This window comes from Coregonus lavaretus (assembly GCF_964263955.1).
Source record: "Coregonus lavaretus genome assembly, chromosome: 18".
In the NCBI taxonomy this organism is placed as follows: domain Eukaryota; kingdom Metazoa; phylum Chordata; class Actinopteri; order Salmoniformes; family Salmonidae; genus Coregonus; species Coregonus lavaretus.
In genome coordinates this window covers 7,814,025-7,834,733 of record NC_140005.1, presented here as the reverse complement: position 1 = coordinate 7,834,733, position 20,709 = coordinate 7,814,025, and the positions used below count along the sequence as shown (strand labels likewise).

The window sequence follows — 20,709 nt, the reverse complement described above, 5'->3', positions numbered from 1 at the left end:
AATAAGGCTGTAACGTAACAAAATGTGGAAAAAGACAAGAGGTCTGAATACTTTCCGAAGGCACTGTATATATATATAAGCGTGTGCCAAGCTGTCATCAAGGCAAAGGGTGGCTATTTGAAGACTCTCAGATATAAAATACATTTTGATTTGTTTAACACTTTTTTGGTTACTACATGATTCCATATGTGTTATTTCATAATTTTTATGTCTTCACTATTATTCTACAATGTAGGAAATAGTAAAAATAAAGAAAAACCCTTGAATGAGTAGGTGTGTCCAAACTTTTGACTGTTAGTGTATGTATGTATATATATATATATATATATGGGGATTGGAAATGATGGAGACAATTACATTGATGGAAGCTACAATTTATCTGCAATATTAAAGCTAATCTACCCCCTAAAAAATTTAAAAATAAATAATAATAATATTAAGACTAGCTGTCGCCATTGCCGTCGGCTAATGGGGATCCTAATGAATCAAATAAATCAAATAAAAAGTATTGCCAAATTCTCTAAAATGATGTTGGAGGTGGCTTAGCGTAGAGAAATGAACATTCAATTATCTGGCAACAGCTCTGGTGGACATTCCTGCTGTCAGCATGCCAATTGCTCGCTCCCTCAAAACTTACATTTACATTTTACATTTTACTTGAGACATAATAATATAATAATAATATGCCATTTAGCAGACGCTTTTATCCAAAGCGACTTACAGTCATGCGTGCATACATTTTTTTTTTTTTGTGTATGGGTGGTCCCGGGGATCGAACCCACTACCTTGGCGTTACAAGCGCCGTGCTCTACCAGCTGAGCTACAGAGGACCACCACATCTGTGGCATTGTCTTGTATGACAAAACTGCACATTTTATAGTGGCCTTTTATTGTCCCCAGCATAAGGTGCACCTGTGTAATGATCATGCTGTTTAATCAGCTTCTTTATATACCACACCTGTCAGGTGGATGGATTATCTTGGCAAAGGAGAAATGCTCACTAACAGGGATGTAAACAAATTTGTACACCAAATTTGAGAGAAATAAGCTTTTTGTGTATATAGAACATTTTCTTATTTCATCTCATGAAACATGGGACCAACACTTTACATGTTGCGTTTTTATTTTTGTTCAGTATAGTATGGAGTTGCACCTAAGTTTCACCCCTGCTAACATCATTTATAACCTTTAGACGTGCGAGTTACAATACCCTGCCCTAGGGATGGCTAACTCTGGAAACCCCTTCGGTTTCCTCAGCTAGGTAAATCTGCTTTTAGTTTCTTTGCACCCCATGTATGGAATAAACTACAGAGTTCCCTAAAAATGGTGTTCTGATGCCTCTTGGGCAGTTCAAACTGTTGATTGAGAACCTCCTTGCTGAGGAATGTGATTGTTTTCCTTTCTATTATTTAATTGTTGTTGTTTTTAATTATTTACTATTTATGTTTAAATAATATACTACATTTATATTTTCCAATTAATTCAATAGGCCTATTACAGCTCAGTGATGTTAACTCAAACCCAGAACTTGGCTCAGGCTGTTTGTTGCACCACGAGTTAAAAATCAATGTGACACAATGCCGGTGTAGCATTTTGATGTTTGACAGTAGCTAGCTAGCATAGTTGTGTAGGTCGTCCATGGTCACTTTAGATCTCTATGTAAAAAGCTTTAGTAAACATTTTCTGATGCGACGTATACGTAATTCACCTGACAGTGAATCGACGAGGAGAATAATATATCATTATTAAAAAATTGAAGGTCATGACTCGTGTTATCTAGAAAAACATCATAGCTTACTTAACTGGCTCGCAGGCAGCCATCTAAATGAATTGAGTTGACCCCCCAAGGAGAAAAATATGCATTTGGCAGATTTCGTTGCTGGTTCCGTTGGAGGTGAGCTAAATAACGTTACTGTAATGTGTTTTTGTCTGGTTGTTATCTAAATCATTTAACTTATCCTAGTTATATTGCTGAGAAATTTGGCAACATGTAACTACACAGGCAAGCGAAGCTATAGGCTAGCTTACAATGTGAAATAGGTTGAAACATTTTCACTGAGTTAGTTACATAATTTACGATGTGATGAATATTACTTGTTCCTACAGGAGCCTTTGGAGTGGCTGTGGGGTATCCTTTGGACACAGTGAAGGTATGTATCTTGTTATGTCAGCGAGCTTCATAAGTTGTCTGTGCGCATTTGACTAATGTTTAATAATGTGCAGTTATCAAATTCAATAACTTTTGACTCGATTACCTTTTGCAGGTGAGAATACAGACGCAAAGGAGATTCACGGGAGTTTGGCAATGCATTCATACTACATGGAAGACAGAGGGGGTGAGTGCCTCAGTGAGGTGTTGAAACCCCCATATGAAGCGCTGTAGTTTGGACGTGGGGCTGAAAGCTTTCTCTCTCCACAGGTGAATGGATTCTACAGGGGCATGTCCATGCCAGTCACCACTGTCTCCATCAGCTCCTCTGTAGTGTTTGGCGTCTACAGGAATGTCCTGCAGTGTTTACAACAACTACGATCCACCTCCACAGGTTTGGATTTTCTGCCAGCCAAAGTGGACTTCTTCTTGTCCGGGTTGTCAGGAGGTGTTGCACAGGTAGTCTACTTATAACTAGTATATTAGTCTACACTTGTTGCAACATTACATGACATGGTACTTGGCATGGCCAATATTGGTCAGTTTCAGTGAATTGTATTAGGGGAACTAAAAAAAAAAGAATTTTCCTCTAAGCAAAACTGGATCATATTCACTAGGAAGCTAATGGGCCGAAACACGACCTTGATGACATCATACCACAACACCTTTGAGTAGTCTTTCCCTTGTCCTCTTTAAGGTATCTGTGATGGCACCAGCTGACATAGTAAAAGTACGGATGCAGTGCCAGATGGTACACCAAGGCTTGGACGCTCAGCAACCCAAGTATCGTGGCCCAATGCACTGTCTGCTGACCATCGCTCGTGAAGAGGGCTTCCTCGGACTGTACAAGGGAGCTGGTGCCCTCGCCCTGCGAGACGGCCCCTCTTTTGCCACCTACTTCACTATTTACCACGTTATCTGTGAGCAGCTGTCCCCACCTGGGAAGACCCAGCCAGGTAAACACATAGCACCTGGGAAGACCCAGCCAGGTAAACACATAGCACCTGGGAAGACCCAGCCAGGTAAACACATAGCACCTGGGAAGACCCAGCCAGGTAAACACATAGCACCTGGGAACACCCAGCCAGGTAAACACATAGCACCTGGGAAGACCCAGCCAGGTAAACACATAGCACCTGGGAACACCCAGCCAGGTAAACACATAGCACCTGGGAACACCCAGCCAGGTAAACACATAGCACCTGGGAAGACCCAGCCAGGTAAACACATAGCACCTGGGAAGACCCAGCCAGGTAAACACATAGCACCTGGGAACACCCAGCCAGGTAAACACATAGCACCTGGGAAGACCCAGCCAGGTAAACACATAGCACCTGGGAAGACCCAGCCAGGTAAACACATAGCACCTGGGAAGACCCAGCCAGGTAAACACATAGCACCTGGGAAGACCCAGCCAGGTAAACACATAGCACCTGGGAACACCCAGCCAGGTAAACACATAGCACCTGGGAAGACCCAGCCAGGTAAACACATAGCACCTGGGAACACCCAGCCAGGTAAACACACAGCATCACTCTGGAAGAATCTTCCAAAGCATATGCTTCTGTAACTCCGCTCATGTCATCTTTAAGTGTAAATGGTTGCTTTTACAATTGGTCATCATGATTCTTGATAATTTAGTGTTGATTATTTGGTGTCTTTCCCCCCCCCCCCAGAGTGGAAGGTGGTTCTGCTTGCTGGTGGACTGTCAGGGATGTGTGGCTGGTGCATAGGGACACCTATGGACGTGATCAAATCCCGTTTGCAGGTGGACGGTATGGGCAAGAGGAGATACAAGGGTTTCTTCCACTGCATCGCGCAGAGCATACGCACTGAGGGGCCGGGTGTTCTCTTCAAAGGCCTGGGCCTCAATTGCATACGGGCCTTTCCAGTCAACATGTCCGTGTTCGCCATGTACGAGGTGGTTGTGCGCCTCCTCCGACCGAAAACTTGAATTTAAAGGCTTGGGTCGTTCATTAGACACCCCATGGACTGAAATAGGGAGGAACTACTGGTCCGAGAACAAATTTGAATGTTCCGTTGCAAAACATTTTTGACACGACGTGCACTAATGAATACAACCTTGGCTTTGAAGACTTGGGTGATGGGATTCTATTTTGATGTTTCTCAATGCAGTTTTCCATGACTAGAATAACGCACAATCCATTGTGTTCATGTTGTATCACCGTTCACCTTTGCCTCAGTTGCTGCTATGTGATTTTTCTATAGTGCCATACTGCACTATAAGGCAAACTACAATTCCTCAGTAAGATTTTATATATTCCTGCATAGTATTTCAAGTGAAAATGCGAATTGAAAAATGAATACTGAGCTAAAACAGTTTTATGGTAGTTCTCAGATCGTTTAGCAATAGGGCCTAATAGTTATCACCCCTTTTCAGGAATAGCAGTACAGTAACTTACTTCATTTGCACATTTATTTTTTATTTATTTGAAGGGAGACTTACCTACTGTTTACATAACATTCCCTCACTGACCTTAACATAACAGGGTTGGATTTTACACCGCAGGATCACTTGATTTTAATGGCTAGAACTGAAGCTGACGGTTATTAAGGAAAGTTACCTAGCGATCTTGTTGATCCTGCCCTAAGAATTATCCCACTGTTCATATCACTCCTGTCGCAGCTCGGAAACAAGTGTCTTTGAAATAGGGCCACCAGCCAGCAAACTGCAGTATACTGGGGGGTGGGGATGAGGGGGGAATCATCAGTATTTAGGAATTGATTAACTTCTGCCACAGGCTTTCACCTCACCTTCGTTATGAAAGTGAGCGAAGCCTGGGAGCCGAGGCTAGGACTTTATCAACGTCGCTTTGAAAATGTAATTGAAGAACTTTGCTTTGTTACTGGATCCAAGCAGTATCAATTCTGATATGTTCTTGACTTGGACAGTATTTTCAATAGTACTGTCTAAACTCCCAGTTCTCAAAATACTGCGAGTCATTTTCTGTATACCACATGTACTGATGATACTGTACTTGTGAGGAATGCATCTGATTTTGGTGTGAGTGAAATGTATAAGGGAGTTTTAACACACACAAACATTTCTGCAGTGTAAAAAAAAAAAAAATGTAATAAATTATTTAATGACTGAATAAAAATTCACAAGACAGACATTTTATTCATCCAATGGTATTGCTGTTAGCACAAACCAAAATAAGACTTCCTTTGTCCATGCTTAGTAAGTTTGATGTGAAGCCATATCAGAGTTGGTTAATCATTAGACATGAACTGTTCAGCATGGGGATATGTAGTTTTGACACATTTAAGTTCATGTTTCTGGTATGCCGCATGTGACAAGACCTGGGCCACATTCAGTAGGAGGTTGTGGAACATTGCAGATAGAAATGTAATGAATAGATTAGACAAGATTCCTTTATTCTACATGTCAGAGGCATATCTATTTTACAAAACATTTATATCTGAACGTTCCACAACGTTGTGCTCTGCTGAACGCTGCCCTGCTGAGTTTTGACATGGACGACCTCCAACATTGGGTCGGGACTTAGCACATGATTAAAACTGGCTGCGCACAGGCTAGAAATTGAAATCTAGAGGTCTCGGGGTCATGAACTGCTTGACGGTCTCGTCTGTGACCTGCTTGCGTCTCTCCTGATGGGATGTGATCATTGGCTGCAGGGTCTCTATCAGACTCTTCTTCAGCTCACCGGTTAGCAGCGCTCCACTGGCGTAGTCCTGGAGAGAGAGAGATACAGTACACCAATGAGTGAGATTATTACTTAGGACAAAATACAGCAAAGAACATCCTTTGTTTCCAGGAAATCATTAGCCTGGTGGTCCAGCCTGTTTGTGCTTTGGCCGCTCCTCTCGGCTCGTTCTTTGCCAGGCCAAACATGGCATGACATCAATAGAATAGATGGCTACAGCACATAATGGGAGAGCGACCAGGTAAGAACTCTAGCTTTGTTTCCAGGAAATCTAGACCGTTAATCATTCGGATAAGACGTTGACACACACAAAGCATCACAGTGTTAATTTGGAGAGATTTGCGTAAACAGATGTGAATCTTGTCTGGGATAGTCAAATGTCCCGCTCTGTCCAATAGTTTTCATACCAAATAGAAAACTTTGCTTATTTCCTATAAAGATCAGGTTATTTTTCACCTGTGGGGGTAGTCATTGATAGCATGGTTGTGTGGGTTAAAAAAACACCAATTCAAATGTAGGGCTATGTAGCTAGGTAAAATAAATTATATATATATTGAATGTAGGACAGTGTGGCTGTCGGTTAAAATAACACCAGCCCCTAAACCTTGACAGCAATACTGTAAATATGTTGAGCCATGTCTGTCTACTGTTGACGTCCAGGCGCATTGGGTTCTCTGACAGCTGTCCGGCAGCACGCTCCCCCACCTGTCGGATTTTCTCCAGCTGCTCATCGTCCTCCAGGAAGAAGGTCATGTACATAAAGGACACGTCCACATCGGGGTTGCCGCCATATTTCCGGTGCTCCTCTACCGTGTCCTTTCCCCCGGAGAAGGCGTGCTTGTTCACCTAAGTGATGACAGCCACAATGACAACTCAACATGAATTACAGTTTTTTTCCCCCCTCTCCTTTCGTGTAAAACATTCTGATATCAATCGATCAAATGTAATGTCATTTCCATTTCAGGTGACTATATTTGACTGCCATGTGGAACTAATAAAGTAAATGTACTGTATCTAGCTATAAAGCCCTGTTTTACGTTGTCAAGTGACTTCTTTCACAATACTAAACTGGGTAAACTGGACTGTACTGTACTGTGCCAGTCTGGTTAAGCATTCACTATTGCTAGAATCGTGCTGGAAGGTAAAAATAAAATATCTGAGCCAGTATAGTTTGAGTGGGCAACACAGTGTAAAAAGGGTATTAGAAAGCTTCAGTGTCACCTTATTTTTGATCTGCTTGGGCGTGTCTGTGAGGAAGATGGAGGAGTTGGCATCGCTGGCGGACATCTTGGTCTGGGCCCCCTGCAGCGCGGGGAAGAAGGTAGAGTGCAACAGGGCAGGCTTGGGGTAGCCGATCCTGGGGGCCACATCCCGGGTCATCCGGAAGTAAGGGTCCTTAAGGGGTAGAGGAGGGATATAAGTCTTCAAAACCGTTATAGTGCTCTAGATGTAACGCTACATTACTTGAGTCCCTGTAAACTTAAACATATCAGACTGAATTTAACAGTTCTTTACCATCTCAGTGACATGCTGTCAGACCCTACTACTCAGATCCTTCTGTTTTTAACCTTGCAGGATTTTATTCTGGCTAAATATACAGTCACAAGCATCGTGTGTAGAAAGAGAAGCTGAGGTTAATCAGTTACCACTAGTCAGGGCCTTGTAGATGATCAGTCAAAGCATCCAATTTCTAAAATGAACTGGTAAATATTTATCTTTCAGAAATCTTTCTCTGTTAAAGGTTAATAGACAGTGTCCTGGTTGTTAACGGTTAACAGACGGTGTCCTGGTTGTTAAAGGTTAGCAGACAGTGTCCTGGTTGTTAAAGGTTAGCAGACAGTGTCCTGGTTGTTAAAAGTTAGCAGACAGTGTCCTGGTTGTTAAAGGTTAGCAGACAGTGTCCTGGTTGTTAAAGGTTAGCAGACAGTGTCCTGCTTGTTCAAGGTTAACAGACAGTGTCCTGGTTGTTCAAGGTTAGCAGACTGTGTGTCCTGGTTGTTTAAGGTTAATAGACAGTGTGTCCTGGTTGTTCAAGGTTAACAGACAGTGTGTCCTGCTTGTTAAAGGTTAATAGACAGTGTGTCCTGGTTGTTCAAGGTTAGCAGACAGTGTCCTGGTTGTTAAAGGTTAGCAGACAGTGTCCTGGTTGTTAAAAGTTAGCAGACAGTGTCCTGGTTGTTCAAGGTTAACAGACAGTGTCCTGGTTGTTCAAGGTTAGCAGACCGTGTGTCCTGGTTGTTTAAGGTTAATAGACAGTGTGTCCTGGTTGTTAAAGGTTAGCAGACCGTGTCCTGGTTGTGGTGTGAGGCTTGACTGACCTGGTCTATGGCACAGGGAATGAGACACTGGATGTCTTTTCTGCCCTTGAAGATCTGAGGGAAAGAGTTACTGAACGACGGCGCGGCCTGGATGGCAGGGAAGGCGATCTTTCCTGGGGTGGGTGAGAGAGGGAGGAATACTTAGCTGTTCAAAAGCATTCAACTGTGCCATATTCATTAGTGCACACCGTAGTAAAACAACGTTTTACAACAGAAAATGGAAATGAGCATTTCTTATTGGACAGTTAGTCCCTCCTTGTTTGAGTTTTTTTCCCCGTTTGGTTTCTAGTGAAAATGACCCTGATCACATTGTAGCAACACTATGCTAGTCAGAAAGAATTAATAGTGTTCATTCATAATGAAAGTGAAAGCCCAGCATTTGTATAATTGCTCAACAGGTGTTGACTCAATTCCTACAAGTCATCTCTCTTACCGATGCAGTCACTGTCGCCAAATCCAAAGATGCCTTTGACCTGGTTGAAAGTCACATGCTTCTGTATTTTCACCACATTCCTGTAGAAGTCTGGGGACGCCCTGTAGAGACAAAACAATCAGGGTTAAGAACAATCATCAAAATAGGCAACATAGCTGACATGCCAACCTCATACCACTAGCAGGACTACGATGCACTTTGAATAAGTAAAGTATGTCACTGTGAGCTACTTCTATTGAATGACAAGCATCAGCTTTTAGTATCTCAGGCTGTTGAGAATAACCCACACAGCAAATAATTATGGTGAAGAATTATGATGACAGAAGGCTCCTGAGAGAGAGAGGTTGAGAGCAATGTAGCCTACTATCTAAATATTATTTTAAATGACTGCACTATAGCGCCACCAGTGAACAGACGTGTGATTAAGAGACATTTTTTAGAAAAATAACTATTCTTTAGTATTCCCATGATGTATAAACGCTCAAAGAGCATGATGAGGCAATTCTGAAACGACTAATATTTAATAGTACTAAAACACACAGTAGTCCCTGCACCTCTTAGGTAAATGAGGCCCAGGGCCCGTAGCCACAAAGTGTCTCAGAGTAGTAGTGCTGAACTAGGATCAGCTTTGACTTTTAGATCCTAGTGAGTAACATGACATGGACAGAGGGGGACCTGATCCTAGATCCGCACTCCTACTCTGAGATGCTTCGTGGATAAGTGCCCAGAGACGTAGTGAGACAGAGGGGTCCGTGGTTAGTTAGGTACCCCATGTAGTCCAGGTCAGAGAAGATGAAGGTCTTGTTGACGTCGAAGCCACAGGCGATGATGTCCTTGGCGTTCTCCACGGCGTAGCGGTGACAGTCCTCCAGGGACAGGTCCTTCCACAGGTACTTCTCATCGTCCGTCAGCTGGATCACCAGTGGGATGTCAAACGTGTCCTGCAGCCACCTGGGAACAGGTGGAGCGCAGCCCTTTACTCTCAAATCTCACCTGAATCCATTTCCATACGACCCTCTGACCTGAATCCACTTCCATACGACCGGCCTTAAGCCACGAAGTCAGTCTAACGTAGACCCTTCTTCTACAAACCTGACTTGAAACGCTGGGGCTTAGGTGTTTTTGACATGATGCAGTATCTGTTATTATAGGCAGTGTGTTATACAGTATCTGTTATTATAGGCAGTGTGTTATACAGTATCTGTTATTATAGGCAGTGTGTTATACAGTATCTGTTATTATAGGCAGTGTGTTATACAGTATCTGTTATTATAGGCAGTGTGTAATACAGTAGGTAGGGTCTAGAGTGTTTCCTGGTCTGGGACAAGGTCTGGGATGTACCATAGTGTAGGGAGAATAGATGGAGTCTACTCAAATGTTTGAACTTTTGGTGGTTCTTAATAGTGTCAAGTCTATCCATCTCACTAATACTAATCAGGGTTGGGGTCAATTCCATTTAAATTCCAGTCAATTCAGGAAGTACACTGAATGTCCAATTCTCTTCTATGCTTTTCACAGGAAACATTAGTGTGGTTTACTTTCTGAATTGACTGGAAGGGAATTGGAATTGACCCCAACCCTGGCTACTAATACTAACAGAGATAAACAGTATATAAAAGCAGCGCCTCACTTTGTGAAGATGAAAGGTATGAGGTGGCCCACGTGCATGGCCTCTGAGGAGGGCCCTCTGCCCGTGTAGAGGTAGAAAGACTTGTTCTTCTCATACGCGTCCAGAACCTGGTGCATATCTCTGGAAAAGACAAACGCAGAGTTAAAGCACATGACACATTCTAAAATGCCTTCAAGACAAGATGAGAGCAGATTAAGACTAGATGTTTACTACCTGGGATCAATTGCTCATGCTCAATCACAGACAGATAGACATAAAGGCAGACGGACAGACAGATGGACCGCCTTCTAGAGTACATTCAAATAAATTCATAGGAATGACGAACTCGGTGATGACAAGCACAGCTGTCATACTAGAGGAGTGAACAATCTGGTGACTGTGTTGACTAGCGTCACTGACCTGTGAGAGAAGAAGATTCCTCGGCGTAAAAACCGGTGTGCCTTCTGTCCCGAGACTCTCTCTATTCTGTCCACCAGCTCTTGGTCAATCTTGCTACTGCCAAACCTCACTGGAAAGAAACACACAGTAAGATGTTTTACGGCAGTGCACAATTTACCCATACCATGAATTATGCTCTGACTAAATCAAAAAAGAGTTTGACATTAGATAACGTCCATATGTTTGAAGCGAGTTTACAGCAACGTGTGAGATATTTTAGATATCTCGCATAAAGGCTCATTCATTTTCACAGAGGCCCAACTCCTAACTTGAGAATTCGTACATAACTCTAACAATTCTTCCATCAATGCATGATTCACACAATTGTCGAGTGAAGAGTGCGCTGTGCATGTGCCCAAATTAGGATTCTACCCAGAGATCTAACATTATGCTTTCCCCTCTGACCTATCAGCTTGTCGTAGTCCACTCCTTTGGCGCTGGTGGTGGAGACGTTCCAGGGGTCGACCATGTCCTCCCCATCTGCAGCTGCTGCTGGCCCATTGTCTTGTGAAACAGAGCATTCCGAGGGTGGACATCCAGCCTTGTAGTCCTGACCTGTTACCTGCTTGTAGTCCACTTTGAGCTTCAGCAGCAACTGTAGAGCAGCATCAATATCAGCCTGCGATCCAAAACCAATAGAAGATACAGGTATTACAATAACATCATGGTGTCCCATTACCATGGTCATGGAATAATTCACTACATGAAGACGATATGACCATGTTGTATCATGACTGTATTGCACAACACTTAGCAACTTATTATGACATGATACAGTATAAGAACACACTGTTTGTGTTTTTAACCAATAGAAACATCCCCATGTGAAGATATTTGTTTTATTAGTTGTAGCAGTAGTTTTGTTAGTGATGTGGTTTATTCCAGTTAAGCATAGTAAGCATAGTTAATTACATCATGACAAGCTAACAATGTATGGTTAAATAGTTAAGCACAACATGACAAGAAGAGGCCTGAAACAGAGCAAGGAAATAGCTCAGGGAATTGTGAAACAGAGCCAGGAAATGGGGATTTGTCAGTGGATTATGGGATAGACATGGTTAATCAACAAACACGGAGCCAGGGTTAAACATGGATACATCTCTGTTGATAAGCAAGAACATAATTGGTTTCTCTCACTGGGTTTAAAATTGGTTATAGTAAAATGATAATGTGATAGAATTGACATTCCAAATTTGGGTCCCCCTTTCATAGAATAAAAATATTCCTGCAGGTTATACAAATATGGATTAAGTGTGTTTGGAAATAGCATTGTGTGAATGTGATATGAGAGTTGTGTGAATATGGGAATGAGTTTTATAGTTTGGATAATAACATATAGAAATATGTAAAATAAAATGATTGAGATTTGGATAATAAGCTTTTGATATAACGTTATCTTGGGGTTCCGTACATTACTGCCCATCAGAGAATATCACAGGGAGGTATTGAGAGCGGGATGTTATGTTAGAAAGTGGGTCCGTGTAACTAAAAGTTGTTTTTGGTTCCGCTGGGAGTAGACTGTGATAAGGGGATGGTTCCGCTGGGAGTAGGCTGTGATAAGGGGATGGTTCCGCTGGGAGTAGACTGTGATAAGGGGATGGTTCCGCTGGGAGTAGGCTGTGATAAGGGGATGGTTCCGCTGGGAGTAGACTGTGATAAGGGGATGGTTCCGCTGGGAGTAGACTGTGATAAGGGGATGGTTCCGCTGGGAGTAGACTGTGATAAGGGGATGGTTCCGCTGGGAGTAGACTGTGATAAGGGGATGGTTCCGCTGGGAGTAGGCTGTGATAAGGGGATGGTTCCGCTGGGAGTAGACTGTGATAAGGGGATGGTTCCGCTGGGAGTAGGCTGTGATAAGGGGATGGTTCCGCTGGGAGTAGACTGTGATAAGGGGATGGTTCCGCTGGGAGTAGACTGTGATAAGGGGATGGTTCCGCTGGGAGTAGACTGTGATAAGGGGATGGTTCCGCTGGGAGTAGACTGTGATAAGGGGATGGTTCCGCTGGGAGTAGACTGTGATAAGGAGATGTGTGGCAATGGATAATCATTAAAAAACGCGAATTGATTGGTTGATGTGAATATATGACGATATGGTGAATTCTATGTGCGTGTAATCGATTACTAGAGATTTGATAAAGTAATAAGTGGAATAATATTTATATACTAACTTGCGCACCCAAATCGTAGACGTACGTGAGGGGTGGGAAACAATACAGATAAGGTTAAGCATTATATGACTGTCTCTCATTGCGGAGCTAAGGTGGTGTGGTAAAGGAATTTCATTGTGTCGCAAGGGAAAACATAATCCATTTGATTAAACTCGTCAGACCTATTTCCAAATGAATAAAGGTGGATTGGACACGTATGAGGTAGATATATGGAAGGAAAGAGAGAACAGATATAAATGTAGATCCAGGGAAACAATAACAGAAGCTTAATTAGAAGTGTCTATAGTATCGAGAGACTTCCAGTGGGTTATTCCCAAACGAGCGACAGTAATCAGGGAACAAATAGGCACTAATAGAATTACCCAAATTGGTACATGAAATTTGAAGGTGGGGGCGCAGACCGGGAGAAAAGATAACAGTCAGACCACGATTATTAAAACAGTGGTGGGCGCAGGAAACACAGTAATAACATAGAAGGTAGGAGAATTTAGAATATGGACTAGCCGTCCAGATATAAGCCAGTAAAAGAGAATAAAAAGAGTACTAAAAACACAAGGGATAAAAACTCATTGTTGGAAAGAAGCAGAGTATGAAGATATATTATGGAGAGAGATACCATTAACTGAGGAATAGAAAAACTTTTAGCTGAGAAAGCTAACAGAAATAATTGACCTTGCATCCTAACATAGACACAGAACCAAACATAAGATTAGCAACAGGAAGGCCAAGAATACAAGGAGTAGAGATGAATCAGGAAAGTGAATAACGATGGAGAGCGGACAGAGAACGTGAAGCAAAGTAGCAGAAAGAGAGGAAGAGAGTCAGAGAGAGGGGACAAGAAAGAGAGGAAGAGAGTCAGAGAGAGGGGACAAGAAAGTGAGGAAGAGAGTCAGAGAGAGGGGACAAGAAAGAGATTATTCTGTCTCTCACTGTTCAAATAAACCTACCATTAAAATTATAGACTGATCATTTCTTTGTCAGTGGGCAAATGTACAAAATCAGCAGGGGATCAAATACTTTTTTCCCTCACTGTAAGACTATTTTTTTATGACGTATGGATACACGTTTTTTCTTTATGGAGTTATTAAGGCTAGTGATTCTTATTCGATTTGTTTTAAACCAGTAGCAGGGTTGTTGTTTTTTAAACATTACTCTCATTATGAGTCATGTGTCAAAGTAGGGGAATTACCAGTCCTCTGAGGTTTTTGGATTGAGATGTACACACCTTGAGTGATATGTAAGAGTGTATCCAGTGATATATGAAGGAGTGTATTGTTGGGTTTATTCTGTTGTGTTTCAATGTAAATCTCACCAGATTGGGTCTGCTGGATTGTTGGGATTTCTCCCAATGGGTTAGAGTTCTAACTTCCTGATCCTATGACTGAGGTGAAATCCGAAGGGTGATAGAGGGGAGTATATTAGAAATTGGTTTTAAGAATAATTGGTAAAAATAATAATTTGTTTTTAACAAATAAATGCTTATCTGGATTTCCTGAATCAGAAATGAACTCCACTAAACTGTTCTGATCTTTACTCTCTCAAGGTTACTGCAGATGGTGTCTTGATGCATAGCAGGGATAATTCGGTCAAGAACGGTGTGATCCTCAATTTTAAAAACTAACCGGCTGAAGAGGAGCAACAAAGGCGTTGAATAGGGTCCTGTCCAGCACCACTTCTACCAAGATACCTGAATCAGAACCAGCATCCAATCGAAGCTATCAACTGGCTTTTCTCTCATGCCTTTCATCTCAGGAGTGTGACAGGAGTCCATGTGGAGTGGGCATGAAGAGAGATCTGTTCAAATATAACATCTCTCATGATGCTGGTATACTGGTTGGCAAATGGACAAAACATAATGGGGGTAGAGGTAGTGGCGGCTCAGGTGAGACATTGAAATTGGGACATTATCATGGGCCATCCATTTTGAACTATAAAGCTATCTGAAAAAGAAAATGAAGAGACTCCAGAAGATTGAGTGGCGGGGAAGGAAGGGGTTGGTCGACTGTGCCCGTAATTGATTTGACTGTGCCCGTAATTGATTTGACTGTGCCCGTAATTGATTTGGACTTGTCCAAAATCATTATTTGGGGTATCAGGTTGATTGAGGAGGTCTACACCCCGGCTAAATGTATAGTAATTTAGGATAAGAATGCATTGAGATACTGATCTGTAGTTATTCTCCTTATAAGGAAGCTTATACTAGAATTATGGATAATTATACTGTATGTTAATATAAATGTACATTCTGCCAGTGTCAATGGGTGCCAAGTTGAGGGTTTTAACTTTGAGTGATAGGACTAACGTGAATCACTAAGAATTGTAATTCAAATTTTTTTTGGGATAATTAATTTGATTATGATTGAGTTGTCAGGTGACTGATTGATTTGAGTAAGTTATTAATATGTTAATAACTAAAGATGTTGACACTGCAATTAATGTATTAGATATTGATTCTTGTGATTGTTATACTACTTGTGATATGGGTAGAGAAGCTATGTGAGCTAAAGATGTTGACACTATTCTCAACATGTCATGAAAATGTATGCACTCACTAACTGTAAGTCGCTCTGGATAAGAGCGTCTGCTAAATGACTAAAATGTAAATGTATTGCGTATACAATCGCAAGATAACTGCCTTAAATAGATATTATGGTTAAAACAATGCTACGTTAGTTTTAATGAGTTAGGATACACGTATATGATTTATTTAGAGTAGAAACGTTTAAATCTTACTGTTTGACAATATGATCTTAATGCAAGGATTGTGCCTTAAATCATTAACATGTTGATTTTTATGTCACAGTATTCATATATTAGTCACTATATACATGTGAAGTATTTTGATGTATTGATATGGGACTATTAAGTTCCAAAGGGGGGATTGATGTGGTTTATTCCAGTTAAGCATAGTAAGCATAGTTAATTACATCATGACAAGCTAACAATGTATGGTTAAATAGTTAAGCACAACATAACAAGAAGAGGCCTGAAACAGAGCAAGGAAATAGCTCAGGGAATTGTGAAACAGAGCCAGGAAATGTCTCTGTTAGATTTTAACCATATGATGAGGATTTGTCAGTGTACTTTGTGATAGACAAACACGGAGCCAGGGTTAAACATTTTGATACATCACTGTTGATAGGCAAGAACATAATTGGTTTCTCTCACTGGGATTATGTGTTTGTTCTCTGGTCATCTGACCGGTCTTCGGTTGTCTTATCTTATCAGTGACTGAAACCAGGCTGAACCCTTCGTCTCTCCTTGAGTGTCTTCCTGATTAAATTATAGCGTGACGGGCTGGGACAGAGGGGTTAGGCTTGGGTATGTTTGAGAGATGGATTGTGGGCCTGCCATGTTGTCCACAATCCATCTCCAGGTCAAGCCAGGGTGAGCTAGGGTTGAACAAAGTTAAAACTGAACATGATTATTTTTACATGACAGGGCTGTTATTTGTGCATGACAAAGCTTGATTGGTCACACCACCATTGTTTCCAAACTGAATAGAAGTCAGATTTCGCCACTATCATAAACTAAGGAAGTGAGCAGAGCAGTCAAGAGGTGGAAACTGGAGACAGTGGGGGTGGAACCCAAGAGGGAGGGGTTAAGATAAAAATGTATGTAAAGTGACTATATAAACTGAGAGCTGAAAGTGATATGCTCTGCAGACCACCTCGGCTCTATTGCTTGTGTAATAAAGTCTATCTTAATTCAACAAAAACTCTGAAATACTTTGTGTTTGACTGAGGACAAAGACAATTTGCTACGACATTATTTGTAGGCCTATTATTAGCTTTACAACTTTTTTATGCAGTTTTATTTGTATTTCGTTGTTATTATTAGACAGTAGTTGCCATATTATTATTATTTAATTGTTAATATTAGACAGTAGTTGCCATATTATTATTATTATTTAATTGTTAATATTATTAGACAGTAGTTGACATATTATTATTATTTAATTGTTAATATTATTAGACAGTAGTTGCCATATTATTCTTGTTACTAAGTATTGTTTTTTTTGGACACTTGAAAACGAGATGGTGCATTTCAAGAGATTTTATCCTGCAACATTTCAAATAAATAAATACATCGAAAAGCTTACTTTAGCAGCCTTTTCTGTTTTCAGAGTTCGGACTGTCTCTCCTTGTAATGTTAGTTTCTCATATAGGTCCATTGGGGTCATATCCCCGGCCCCGTCTCCCAGACAGTCTGTCATCTTCAACCTGGTCAGGACCTAGGAGATACAAGATTATGTGACAATTTCATATGCATTAGCTTACGCCAAGTAGCATATATGCCATTGCATTAGTTAACAAGCTATCTAGTATGTCTTGTCATAAGATCAGCAATAGCTATCTGGTTTTGTTATGGTCCATGAAGCCACCTGAACAGAAAGGAAGGTTCAAGGCGCATATGTTGTGATTCAAGAACCTCTCTCTCCACTGCTAAAGTTAGCTTAGCCTTGGTGGTTACCCCATATGTTTGCCATACCGTTGTTCTGTTCTGATCTACTCTACCACGCCATGACAGTGGCTTTCGGTTGATAGGACATGTTTATCAAATAAACATGGTTACATCAAACAAATTCACACCCACCGTTCAGATTCTATGACACCGCTTACAATCCACTCATTCAACTTGCATCAGCCTGCTTGAAGAGGGGAAGTGTTCAGGGCAAATGTATCACCTGAGAAACAAGTACTTGATCTATAGAGTTCCACTATGAATTTATTTACCGTAATAAGAGAGGTTCTAATATTTTCATGTCAAAGAGTTAGAGAAAATCCAGTTACTTCGAATGAGAAGGACATAAAGAGAAATGCATAAAAAACAATGCAAGTATGTTTAAAACGTCGACGATGCCGAAAATGTTTTGATTCCGACTGACTGATTTCAAAATAAAAGTTGTCAAGGGCTGTGCGCTACTTTAAAGAGCGTGAGATATAATTACAACTTTTATTTCTAAGATGTGCATTCATTGGTTCCTGCACAGGCTTCATTTACATTTACATTTTAGTCATTTAGCAGACGCTCTTATCCAGAGCGACTTACAGTTAGTGAGTGCATACATTTTCATACTGGCCCCCCGTGGGAAACGAGCCCACAACCCTGGCGTTGCAAGCTCTACCAACTGAGCTACAGGGGACTTCACACATTTGGAGCTGGACAAAATTGATGATTTACATACATTTACTGTACTTTCTCCTGAACCACTGAATTGTAAGTAACGTTAGCTACAGCAATAATTTCGCCCGTCATAGTACTTGTGACATATATGTTGTAGTGGCATATCTGCTGTAGGCACAGGAAGAGAGATGTTGCTATGCAGCTTCTTGATTGAGTTGCAAAGCGAGCTAGCTAATGTGGCTAACCATAGAGCCAAAGATTTTTATAACTAACCCATAGCTCATTGTTCTACTGTATCTGTGATACAGCTGTTGTGCCTGTCTTCAGCGCATAGCCAGCTTGCGGGTTCATGTGCGCTAATGCTACGTTCATAACCAAGTGGGAAGGTGGTAATTACCAGTTGTGAAGTTGTAAATACGAGTTGGGTGCGTTCACGTTTTGGACTGGGAAATGCCGTCAAAGGTCATTAGAAGCCTTGTGATTGTTTTGCTCAGTTTTTGCTCATAAAACAAGTATATCCAGATCTGCTTTCACTTTCTAAATCAAGAGGAAGATGAACAGAATCCATTTTGTATCAACAATTTGTATTTAGTTCTTACCATAAACAACAACTGTGCCACCATGCTTTGTCTATTTGTTGACAAGGATGTCAGAGCAATGCAGGTGAAACTCGGAGCAGGGGGATAATAGACGAGTTGCCCACCTGTTGGAGGGCTGTTCAACAGTTTTTTCCCCAGTCATGTGGAAAATACCACCTTCCTACTTGGTTATGAATGCAGTGTAATAGCCAGCTAGCTAACTAAGGTGAATGGGGCAATGGACAGAAGGGATTCTTCTTTTTCTTCTTTAAGATTGGGTTGGCGGATCGCATCCAACTTTTAGGTGCATACACTGCCACCTACTGTACTGGAGTGTGAGGCCAGTCACGGCCTACCTACATTAAATTCCGGTAATACAACATTGGGAAAAATTAAAAGGACAATTATCCTGCCAGCTATTAGCCCTCACAACAACAAAACATACATAACAAATAAAACACCCCATTCCACTATTTAACTCTATCTAATCCTACTCCAGGCCAACAGTCTAGGAGGACAGAACACTACTACTCAACAACCCCTGCAGTAAAACCTTGCAATCCCAAGTACTTCTCTGAAGCTGCCACCACAACCTCTATTTTCTAAGATTTACGTTCCATTTCTGTAGTACAGTTGTCAACCATGGCTATGAATCCTAAGAAAACCACCTTACTGAAGCACATATTATTCCCAGCCCTCTCTATTGGTCTCTACCTACTCACAGGAATCCTCTCAGGATCCCTCACCCTGTACCCATCTTCCTCTACCACGCTCTTCACTGCTTCAGCATACGACAGCATATGGATCTGTACTACTCTGACCATGGCAACCTCAACCTGCCTTTCTCTCACCGGACACCTCCGATCTCCAGCCCCTTGGGCAACCCCACAGCTTACACACACACACCTTCCTCCACCGATACTACACATTCCTTCGTCTCATGCCCTCCTGCACACTTCTCACATCTAGGAATCTCCCTCCCAAACACTGCTGCAACATGACCATAAGCTTGGCACCTAAAACACTAGAATTTTCAGAACAAAAGCTCTCATGGGATAACTAACACATCCTAACCTGACCTTGTCGGGCAAAGACTCTGCATCAAAACTCAGCAGGACAGACAATGTTTCCGTTTCACCACGCTTTCCACCGGGTCTGCATCCCACCAAACGGCGGGCATCACAGACACCAGGAATCTTACATTTCAGCTGATCCTCCTCAACACTTAATGCCACCCCTGTTAATCACTCCTTCCAACGGCGCCCTGCTACGTAGAGCAAAGCAAATAACAGTTATTGTCCCTAGTCACGTGGTCTGGAGCGCCTGCTCCCTCTGGACGGAAGAAACACAATAAATCAAGTCCACTCAACAGTCCCCAACCTCTTCTCCACTCAACCTGACACCACATATGGATCAGCCAGAATACCAGAATCCATTCTCTCCACAAATCTCACTCCCACTGGGCCAGAATCGTCCTTGTCATCATCAGGACGAGGCTCGAACTCGGTGGTCCTCACCGCAGGTACTTCATCCTCACTCTTGTCAGGTTCCATCTCTGAATTCTGGAGCACGTATCCCTCTTTTTGCACTTGACGTCAACCTTCCTCACCACACCGCTTCCCTCTACACTCAGCTCCTTCTCGACGGTCACCACTGCACCTACCACCACATCTAATTCATCCTCACTCTTGGCACGTTCAACTTCCTTCTCTAGCTCTTCCAAAAGTCATGTGTGATCCTCCATTCAATATTCATTCAAAACATATTCCACGTTTCTGCTTTTGTTCTTGTCCGCCATCTTCTACTTCATCAGATCTTCCAGAAGCCTTGTGCAATCCCCACTTCCACTTTCCTCTTTTTGTTCTTGTCTGCCATCTTCCAATAGTTTCTCCATATTGTATTCATCATGGTTGCCCATAGCCCTTGATCATGACTCTCAGTTCCATTACATTACACATAAGAGTCATTGGACGAAGGCGTCTTCTGTAGCGGGGAGTTTTGTTAAGAGCCCCTATGCTCGGTCTGAACATTAACACGCATTGCTTGTGGTACGGTTTTGGAAGCACAAGGTCCTTATCTTTTGTTCAAAAAACAAAAATGTTAAATTGTAACCGACCGGCTTGATTCGGTCTTATGTAGCAACATTTGAAATTGTGTTTTTTACATTGGATAAACGTAA

The 20,709-nt window shown here is 41.8% G+C and overlaps 2 protein-coding genes across 4 annotated transcripts; one reads left to right on the top strand and one right to left on the bottom strand.

The window, feature by feature from the left end:
- Positions 1–1,585: 1,585 nt before the first annotated feature.
- On the top strand, positions 1,586–5,285 carry LOC311146053 (solute carrier family 25 member 47-B-like). Of its 2 annotated transcripts, XM_084182510.1 has the most exons (6): positions 1,586–1,894; positions 2,107–2,150; positions 2,265–2,336; positions 2,420–2,608; positions 2,847–3,105; positions 3,826–5,285. In XM_084182510.1, the coding sequence occupies exons 1-6, from the start codon at positions 1,858–1,860 to the stop codon at positions 4,101–4,103; spliced, it is 879 nt and encodes a 292-aa protein (XP_084038636.1). In that variant the 5' UTR covers positions 1,586–1,857; the 3' UTR covers positions 4,104–5,285. The 2 variants fall into 2 exon arrangements, with proteins under 2 accessions (XP_084038636.1, XP_084038637.1); XM_084182511.1 differs by lacking the exon at positions 2,265–2,336 and having other exon boundaries at positions 1,769–1,894; positions 3,826–5,226.
- On the bottom strand, positions 5,272–17,707 carry LOC311146052 (tryptophan--tRNA ligase, cytoplasmic-like). 2 transcript variants are annotated; one of them, XM_084182508.1, is made up of 11 exons: positions 17,422–17,707; positions 16,928–17,059; positions 11,063–11,276; positions 10,619–10,727; positions 10,220–10,339; positions 9,358–9,540; positions 8,590–8,690; positions 8,157–8,269; positions 7,060–7,233; positions 6,544–6,684; positions 5,272–5,866 (listed from the first exon to the last, which is right to left on the bottom strand). In XM_084182508.1, the coding sequence occupies exons 2-11, from the start codon at positions 17,039–17,041 to the stop codon at positions 5,708–5,710; spliced, it is 1,428 nt and encodes a 475-aa protein (XP_084038634.1). In that variant the 5' UTR covers positions 17,042–17,059; positions 17,422–17,707; the 3' UTR covers positions 5,272–5,707. The 2 variants fall into 2 exon arrangements, with proteins under 2 accessions (XP_084038634.1, XP_084038635.1); XM_084182509.1 differs by lacking the exon at positions 17,422–17,707 and adding an exon at positions 17,317–17,419.
- Positions 17,708–20,709: the final 3,002 nt, after the last annotated feature.

Coding starts and splice junctions, on each gene's coding strand:
- LOC311146052 (XM_084182508.1), bottom strand. CDS start 17,041: ATGACAGACTGTCTGGGAGACGGGGCCGGGGATATGACCCCAATGGAC. Junction 9,541..10,219: donor ATACCTTTCATCTTCACAAA/GTGAGGCGCTGC, acceptor ACCTGTTCCCAG/GTGGCTGCAGGACACGTTTG. Junction 5,867..6,543: donor AGCTGGAGAAAATCCGACAG/GTGGGGGAGCGT, acceptor CTCTCTCTCCAG/GACTACGCCAGTGGAGCGCT.
- LOC311146053 (XM_084182510.1), top strand. CDS start 1,858: ATGCATTTGGCAGATTTCGTTGCTGGTTCCGTTGGAG. Junction 1,895..2,106: donor CGTTGCTGGTTCCGTTGGAG/GTGAGCTAAATA, acceptor TTGTTCCTACAG/GAGCCTTTGGAGTGGCTGTG. Junction 3,106..3,825: donor ACCTGGGAAGACCCAGCCAG/GTAAACACATAG, acceptor CCCCCCCCCCAG/AGTGGAAGGTGGTTCTGCTT.